The following is an 8,926-nucleotide window of genomic DNA, read 5'->3' as shown; positions in this document are numbered from 1 at the left end:
ACCATTAACATCTTATGTCCCCACTACCTTAAAGTTGGTGTTTATTGTTCCCTTTAACTTTATTAAACTGATACTCTTTTGTCGTTCCATCACCACGTGTCTCAGTTATAAGAGCAGAGGAGTCAGTATTGATGGAGTTAGCTCTCCTCCTGCTGGTGAATACTTGTACTACACACTGTCCACACACAAAGCAGCACAGTTGGAGAAGAGAGGTACCAAAATAGGTTTTATTATACATAAGAACATTGTCAAAACTTGAAAACATTTTTGCATATAAATCTTTTAAAACAAGGAGATAATGTTGAATTTTCACAGATTGTACAAAATATAGACGAAGAAAAAAAAATCATTTTCATGAGTGATTAATTCCCCTCTTTTGCATCTTTATTTGAACCCACCACCAAAGCAAGAGCAGAGTGCAGCCTTTAGTGCCAATCGTAGGTCAAGTAAACATCACGGCATCTTCCGAACACCTGAAGGACCAACTGTTGGTTCTGTCTCCACAGTCTGATGAGGCCGCAGCTCATCATGTACATCCAAGCTCTGAAGAGGTCTCACAGTTAAGTTAAAACTGAGCTTTTTAGTATATAAGAATCACTTAATAATTAAGTCTAGGCTAACCCATCAGTATTTAAGGCTTGCATTCTGATAGTGGAAGAATTATGTAGTAGAGTTGAACAAAATCCAAAAGCTTAAACAGATCATTGTAACTAGCACCAACTTGCATGTTATTTAAGCTTCATCAGCATTAACCAAAGCGTGTTGTTGTGTAGTACTGGAACTCATATTATCATACAGAAGTTTAACTCATTTCTCTCTAAGTGAATACTGTAATCAGGAGCTGTGTTGCAATAAAATGACCTTCTTTAGCAAAGAAAGAGGAAACTTTACATTTCAATTCTTGGATTGCAGGAAAATATAAACATTGCCATTGGAAAGGAGCCATTGTCTTATTGTCAAATACCTTATTTGCACCGACTGCAAATAGACGGTACAATAAAGTCATGGTGCCCTCAAAATGTGGATAATCCAATCTTTGATTATCCAAACTGTGTCACCAGACTCCAATTTTATTTGTACTTCTGTTTCAGCAACATTGAGCAACTGCTTTAACAAAATAAAAGTCAATTTCCTGAGAATTTACATTTCACCACATCTGAATAAGCTGCATAACAAGAGTTGGCAGAAAATTGCAGGCGCTAAATATCATCTGAATCAAACCACTACACATTTCCACATGCATGGATGGCCCTAACAATCAAAACCAGACGAAGGAAAGAAAGATGTGCTGACGTCTTGACGAGGAATACAAATCCGGAAACATCCTGTGGCACTATAAATCAAATGCTTTATTGGTTCGCTCTAATATTAATTACCTTATTTTCAATTGATTTAAATTAGCTTTAAGAGGACAAGATGAGATCCTTTTACTCACAGTAAATGCCACAGCAGGTTTTAGTAAAGCATCTCAAGTCCTTCTGAGGAAGCTGCACTAAAACATATTTAAGAACAGCAAAAGACTAACCAAGCTACCGGAAAATAAACTGCTTTACTACTAATCTGACACCACTGCTTACTAACTATATAAACTCTGAACACACAACACACCTCCACCTTTAAAGACTTGAGTATCTGTAGAGATCTATGCAAAAATCAGGGGAAAGTAAAACAAAGTGAGGTCACTTTTTCTAGAATGCTATTGTTTGGAAAAAATCTCAGTTTTAATGTCTGTAGGATTTCAGCCAGCTGGACCGGTTTGATATGAAGTGGGATTCAACAGTCCTCCCACTGACTCATGTTGAGAGAGAAGAGCCCACGAGAAGATTACCTCCCCACACCACAATTAGACAAACCATACAGCTTTTATTAATTAGTGTCACCTGTTAGATTCCAGTTCAGCTCAACCAGAAATGCATTCTAAAAAAATCATTAATCTCTCCTCTTGCATACAACACACGGAAAGGATGCAGATCTCACAGCAGAGTGAATCACTGCACTGATTGCAAGCACATGTAAATCAGGGCGACTTCTTGTTGTCGCTTTCTCAGGCATAAGCATTAAAATGCTGTTAATTTTTCACTATGGCATCATTCTCCTTTCTAAAACTTGTCCTCCTAAAAGATTAGAAGGTTAAAAAAAAAAAACGTTCCCTTTTATCTCGCTTTTCGTTGCTCTCACTTCTGCTTGTCCTCAATCTTTCCCACTCTTTCTTTGCCATTTAGTGCCTTATTATTCACCAAACCAGCTGCAAAGCTATCCCTCCCGTCATCTGCAGTTCAGTGCTCTGTCTGAGCGTCGTGGGGGGGGGCCTCTGACTTATGGGGGTTGTTGGTTCCCTCTACAAACATGTTCGGGATGTCCTGGCCGAAGTAGATCTTACTGTTAGTTGCTATGGCTTGGTACTTCATCAGCTCCAGGTACTCCGGGGTTAACTTCACCTGCGTACACGGAGAAGAAAGACAGTGATATGGGATAGGGTTAGGGCTCATGATCCCTTCTGGTATGAATCTAAATGTGACCTGAGGATTTACAGCATTGTTAGAGTGGATGTAACATTGCAGATGGCTCGCCTGTGGAGCGTTTGGTTCTATAAAAAAAAAGAGTGAATTCAGGAGTGTGGAGGAGGTTGATATCATCTACATTCAGAGGGAAGCGCTGAGGTGCTACAGCACACAACAGCAGTAACTTACTCCAACATATTAAATACACTGCGCATAACAGGAGTTGCTTCAGGGTCGGATTCAGCTCAGGGGACAATGGTTCATCAGAGCAGCCTATCGTAATGTTGCAAAAAGCAAAACTGGTTTGGTATAGTATAATACTTCCCCGGCAGTTACTCACCCTCGTTACCTTGGTTCTTGAGGGGAAAATGCTTTTCAGAGAGCTGGGCTCAGAGCACAAATAACATCAAATTAGCATTGCTAAAATTAGCAACCGCAGTGATGAGCAAATAAAATACCAGGGGATTTTGTGGCAAATGATTCCTTTAAGTTAGGAAAAGGGATTCAACAGCACAGGCAGGTAGAAATGTGGGAGAAAATAGTCAAACCTGTTTAGCTTGATCATCCTCAGCTGCACACATGTGACCAAATACGGTGTGCATCTCTTCAAGTGTCAGTATTGGTGGGCCAAACTTGGCAGACTAACGGCATTTCAGAAGGGCTATTTGCATTAATGATGCTTTAAACTGAATAATTTCAGAGCAGCTTTGCCTCAACCACAACACATCGACAGAAAAGTAGATATATGGTTATATAAAAAGCCATTAGAAGTATTTGTGTGAAATGATGCCAACAGCGTCTCTTTACCCTGTTTGATTCAGCAAACTTGGCAGCAGTATAATATTCTGCATCAGCTCTAGCCCTCTCCCTGGCCAAGAAGGCAGAATCTGAAACAAAGACACAGTGTTGTTGAATAAGACGGACACATGACAGACCAGTCTCCACTGCTTACAGGAACACACACATCCATCTGACAGGACAAAAGTAAAAGCTGACCCTCGATTTCGGAGATCTTCTTCTCCGTCTCTTTCTCCATCACCTTCTGCTGGAACTGGATCTCTGCTACCAGAGCCACTTTCTGAGCCTCTGTGTGATGGAAAAACATACGAGTGTTAACAGCTGTACACCAGGGTCACACATGAAGGACTTAAGGGGAAGCAGCTCAAAACTGTTAAGCAAATAAAAACCCTTTCTGGCTGATTTACAGTAAAGAAACATCACATTTACCAATAATGGCCCTCTTCCTCTCAGTCTCTGCCTCTTTTTCCACCACCCTCTGAGTCTGTGCTGTTATCATCAGACGGGTCTTCTCCGCCTCCCTGAGATACACAGAAAAAAAGGATTTTGAAAATATTTTCCTTTCTGTGCGGTCTTACTTGAACTGAGTGGGTGGGTAACAGGAGAGAAATTGAAACATGCACCAAGACTGCGCCAGGGAATACAGATTTACACACTCACATGAGCTCGAAGTTCCTCCTGATAGATTCAGGGATCTTTGGCTTGGTAACACGAACTGCCTTCATCAGGATGTTGAAACGGTGTGAGGGAATGAAAAGAGAAAAATATAGATTTAACCCGTTGCCCAAAATCACATCTGCAAACGCATGAAAAGATCAGATAAATTGAGTTACAACTTTTATTGTGTTTTTTAACAATGTACTCTTGTGTTATTAATCACAAGGTGGACTTTCACTCCTCTCTAAAAGCCAAAACCCCCTCTCAGCCAGGCTGTGTTACGGTAAGTTGAGCTCAAGCCAAGATGATGGAAAGAGAGCCTTTAGTCAACATGAAATGGTTAAAGCTATTCAGCTGCTAGGGAACACTTCGGTTAAAAGAATCCAATGAGGAGCATACAACAAATAATGTGTGGGATTTGTTACAAGGCGGTGTATGGAACACAAGGCAGAACAAAACAATGATTTAATTTCTGGTATGTTTCTGAAGTCAATGTCTCCATTTTGACCAGATTAATCTGGATTTTTGTTTCGCTTTCACTCACTCTGATAGTGAGTGTCAACACAGCAGCTGAATGAGCTGATTGGTCCGTAGCTGCCTCATATCCCCAGCAGATACAACTGTTACTGCTGTAACTGTGACTTGAATCAAAGTCTTTTTATGTAGTATGCCACTCAAGTTATGATCGCATTCGTTTGATTACCTGAATTGTGAGTCCAGGCGCCATGACAGTAAGATCTTTCTGTAAAGCAGTCTTCAGGTTCTCATCTATTATGTCTGAAAAACAAATACAAACAGCTGTTTGAATACACAACATGCTAGGTATCACATTTTAGGAACTCTTATGCATTGCATCAAAATGAAACAGTTTATGCTGAAGGCAGACTCACCAAACAACTCGATGTAGACTTCCTGTAATGTGTGCACACTGCAGAACTGGTTGAGTTCATGGTGAATTTTGTTGAAAATTAGTGTTTTGTCATAATCCGCTGTATAGTTCCTCACAATTTCCACCACTGCGAACAAAGTAACAAATGCAACAGTTGTTCAAATGCCAAGCAGCTGGCACAGTCAATGTTTCAACCACAGGAGGAACTTTTGCAATTATAACGTGTTGTACCTGCTGAAGGGACGAGCATGTTAACCACTTCTATTCTGTCGAAATAGATCATAACACCACCGCTGTGAGGAAAATAAAACATAGTTTAAAAAATAATCATCTTCACGAATGAGTGATCAATTTCTAACAGCTACATCAATAAACTCGGCTCTACCTTGTTCCACAAGGCACATTCTTGATCTCGTCAGTTTGAAGAGTAGTCTGAAACACAAATCAAAAATCAATGATAATCAAAGCATCGGATCACACATGATCCGATAATGCTAAAGATGTTTCTCCTTCTACGCAGATCCTTTTATGTTTCTGGGTTTAAAATGAGACATGATACATTTTCCAGGTTGTTCCTAAAAGAATACTAGATAAAGTTCATGTTTGTTTAAAGTTAACCAAAGACAATATGCCAATATCCAAACAGGTGACATATTAACTTTAAAATGGTAAAAGTTCATAACTAACTTTGTGAAATAGGATGTTTAACAAAATGATGTTTATTCAAAGATAATTCAAATGGGCCATGCAATGTTGACTAAGCCCTGAGCATGAGAAGAGAGATAGGCAGAGGATCTTGACCTAAGATTAGTGTCAAAGTATTTTATTATTGATGTTCAATCACTAACCAAGTGAAAAAAACAAGTTAGCTTTCATGTTTCTGGAATTACCTTTTTCATGCCAACAAAATCTGATTTTGGATTTATTACGTGGATTATTATTCAATGTCATTTAAAGTGAAAAACAGTCTTTAACCTAACTATTGTCATACTATTATATGGAAGTACAAATAACAAAGGTCTCTGTGGCATAACAAATGTATTCCATTTAGTTTGTCACATTTAAAAGATTATATTATTTTCAAATTTGTACAAAAAAACATGCATACACTCGGTGTAAAATAGATACACTGCAGTCATGGGTGAATTGCAACTGTTTGCATACTGCTGCTGATTTATTTATAGAAGATCTCTTTCTGGATTTCATGCATCAGCCAACGCCTTCTGGTTGAATCTTACATTGCACATGGCTATGCTAACTCAGCTAACAGGTCAGGGCTGAAAGGTTAGTTTACCTGCACTGATCTGAAGGTGGTAATGAAAGGCATCATAATGTGATATCCAGGACCGTTGGGAGTAGTCAGCAATGCTCCACCCCTAAAATAAATAGAAACAAATGATTTGGCCATCTCAACATCATATTATGCACCACAGTGGAAAAAAGAGATGGGACTGAAAGGCTGATTCAGGTGTAACAGTTATTATGCATTTGTTATGTCATTGCTTTACGTTACAGGGTGTTTCTGTTATTCTGTCCATACAATGACCACTCTTAAGAGTTATGGTTTAATATCTGAAGTTATAGGCCATATATTATAGTTGTGAAATTCTACTCATTTAATTTCCATGAGGTTTCACTTCCATGCAGAAACCAGTAGAGTATATTATTAACCACTGTTTTTTCTCACACATTTAAATCATTTGTAAAAAGTCAGACAGTTGTAAGAACATGCACCCATTTGGACTGGACCATTCTGAGCTGACAGCCTCTTTTCTTTTTCTCTCTTTGGTCGAGCAAGTTTGGAGCATGCAAACTCTATGATTATATTTCCATATCCGAGATAAATTTACATGCACGATACAATCTAACAAACAAATGCCATGTCATCTTCTTGGTACATAATTGTAATTACTGTCAGGCACAGATACAATATAACGGGTCTGATACCTGTAGTACACAGCGAGGTGTCCTTCTTCTATCTTGTGAATAGAGGAGTGCAGCATGATGGCCATCACTCCAGCTATTGCTCCAAAAATTGCCCCTACGTGCGGCATCGTCATCCTTGCTAGAACTCACCTAGAGGGAGAGAAAAAGCATAAACATACAGAATATTTATACAATCAAGCCAAATTGTAAGAAAGAGTAGTAAGTCTACAAGCATGTTGAATTTGTAGACTTACTACTCTTTACTCTAAAGGCATGGTAATAAAAACTCTGAAGTCTCAGTCTTCGTTAGCAAGCGAGATTAAGTAAATGCTCTGAAATTAGTAATGCACTATCACTCTTCAGATTCACTGTAGTTGTGTATTTCTTTTTTTAAATTAACAGCCCAGGAAGTCTTGTTCTAAAACATTATACATGCGTCTCATAGCTTGCATATTGTATATGACTGTCAGTTATCAACACCAGACTGAGGTTGAGAAAGGGAGATGTTTCCTTAGTTGATCCCAACACAGGTGCACCTAGGTCAAATGCGTTACTTGAGCACATCCCAGTCTTTCAACGTACTTTATTTAACATGTAAACGCTTCTGCAGTAAGTTTATTCTTCATGCTAATGTGACAGCGAGGTTTAATCCCAACGTGAGTGCTTTCATAGTATGTTATACACTAACGGTAATGCTAAAATACACCATTAGCTGTCGTGTAGAATACAAATATTGCAGGAAAAAAGCGAATCACCTCTCTGTCAACATATGGAGCAATGTCTCCTTTAATAAAATAAACATATTGAACCGAGGGTTTTTGCGCTGAGATGGTTACAACAAAGGCTGACACACAATTCATTCGTTAACGATAACCTGGCTAGTGTTAGCTCGTTAAGCTAGCTAGCTTTCCGTTCGGGTTGGGTTTGGAAGTCAGCAACTCCGTCAGTAATGTTAGCTTAATGCTAACTTTGCTATGCTGCTAGCGTAAAGCTTTATGAGTTAACTTACCTGGTACAACGCTTCAATCAAACTACGAACATTTACGCGTAAGAATATATGGCTGGTTATGATAAATAAGATTACCACTGTAACGAAGCGTATCCCCTTCTGGTCTTATCATTCACCGTCCCCCTCAGCCCGCCTCCCTCAGGTTTAGCTCTCGGTTTTACTTGTTACATTATGTTGCGTTCAGGGGCTGTCGGAAACATTAGATTATTGCACTATTTATTCAAACTGGTGAAAATAAATCAAGTACACGTCAAATAAAAAATATTCTCTCGTTTTAAAGAGATTAAATATGTTTTTAACATGTATTTCATTTAAACAAATACAATGCATTAAACATGCATAAATACTTAATAATACACAATGGAGAACATTCCCCGTCTAAATCACTCTACTTTATTCGTTTATGCCATAAAGGTAAAATGTTGTTGGATGATCTTCAGTGGTGTAAACTGTGTAAACTAACGAAGTAGATTTACTTACTAACTAAGTGAGTAGAAGTGCTGTACTTAAGTACAACATTGAGGGACTTTACTTAAGTATTTACATTTTCTGCTAGTTTTTACTTCTACCCCATTACATTTCAGAGATAATTCCTACATTATGGTACTGCTACTTTGACTTTAGTACAAGATCTGAGTACTTTTCTTGATGATTTTAGTGTGATAATATCAGAATCATCTTTATTTATCCCAAACTGGGAAATATTTGTGTTGCAACAGCGAAATACAAAGAGATGCTAAACAAATAATTAGAACTAAAAAATAAAGTAAAAATGAAATGTGTGGAAAAAGTATACAGATGTAAAACTAAAGACGAAAAAGTAAGGCAGACTGCCACGTGCAGCGCCTCATTTGGATGTGTCTGACGCTTGGAGCTTAACTTCCCTACGTTTCTCCTACAAATGGGCCTTGAGCTTGTTTGGAGGTTCTAGCAGGGGAGCGCAGCTACTGGTACACCGAGAGATGGTCATCATCCGCCGGGGGGACCGAGTCCTCTTCCACCGAGCGCGGGGCGTCGGGAGGGACACACATGGAGCGGTGAGGGAGGAAGGGGACACCCGCCTAGCCAGCCAGATCAGCCGAATAAACCCTAGCGATCAATGGGGTGACAGATGTCGCAGCCAGATCGCCCTCACATCCAAGTATA

General features: G+C 39.1%; 1 protein-coding gene across 2 annotated transcripts; it reads right to left on the bottom strand.

The window, feature by feature from the left end:
* Positions 1-199: 199 nt before the first annotated feature.
* Positions 200-8,002, bottom strand: erlin1 (ER lipid raft associated 1). 2 transcript variants are annotated; one of them, XM_063874434.1, is made up of 12 exons: positions 7,856-8,002; positions 6,793-6,921; positions 6,140-6,221; positions 5,231-5,277; positions 5,077-5,138; positions 4,847-4,972; positions 4,660-4,733; positions 3,960-4,018; positions 3,729-3,820; positions 3,498-3,587; positions 3,309-3,388; positions 200-2,438 (listed from the first exon to the last, which is right to left on the bottom strand). In XM_063874434.1, the coding sequence occupies exons 2-12, from the start codon at positions 6,903-6,905 to the stop codon at positions 2,277-2,279; spliced, it is 987 nt and encodes a 328-aa protein (XP_063730504.1). In that variant the 5' UTR covers positions 6,906-6,921; positions 7,856-8,002; the 3' UTR covers positions 200-2,276. The 2 variants fall into 2 exon arrangements, with proteins under 2 accessions (XP_063730504.1, XP_063730505.1); XM_063874435.1 differs by having other exon boundaries at positions 7,781-7,928.
* Positions 8,003-8,926: the final 924 nt, after the last annotated feature.

This window comes from Eleginops maclovinus, chromosome 22 (assembly GCF_036324505.1).
Source record: "Eleginops maclovinus isolate JMC-PN-2008 ecotype Puerto Natales chromosome 22, JC_Emac_rtc_rv5, whole genome shotgun sequence".
NCBI classification, from domain to species: Eukaryota; Metazoa; Chordata; class Actinopteri; order Perciformes; family Eleginopidae; genus Eleginops; species Eleginops maclovinus.
The sequence above is the reverse complement of the archived record's forward strand: the minus strand, read 5'-3'. Positions and strand labels throughout refer to the sequence as shown.

What these genes read in the sequence shown, in the direction of transcription:
- erlin1 (XM_063874434.1), bottom strand. Translation starts at nt 6,905, where the DNA reads ATGACGATGCCGCACGTAGGGGCAATTTTTGGAGCAATAGCTGGAGTG. An exon ending in AATGTGCCTTGTGGAACAAG is followed by an intron (nt 5,139 to 5,230) that starts GTAGAGCCGAGT and finishes TTTTCCTCACAG; the next exon opens with CGGTGGTGTTATGATCTATT. An exon ending in AGTTTGCTGAATCAAACAGG is followed by an intron (nt 2,439 to 3,308) that starts GTAAAGAGACGC and finishes CCGTGTACGCAG; the next exon opens with GTGAAGTTAACCCCGGAGTA.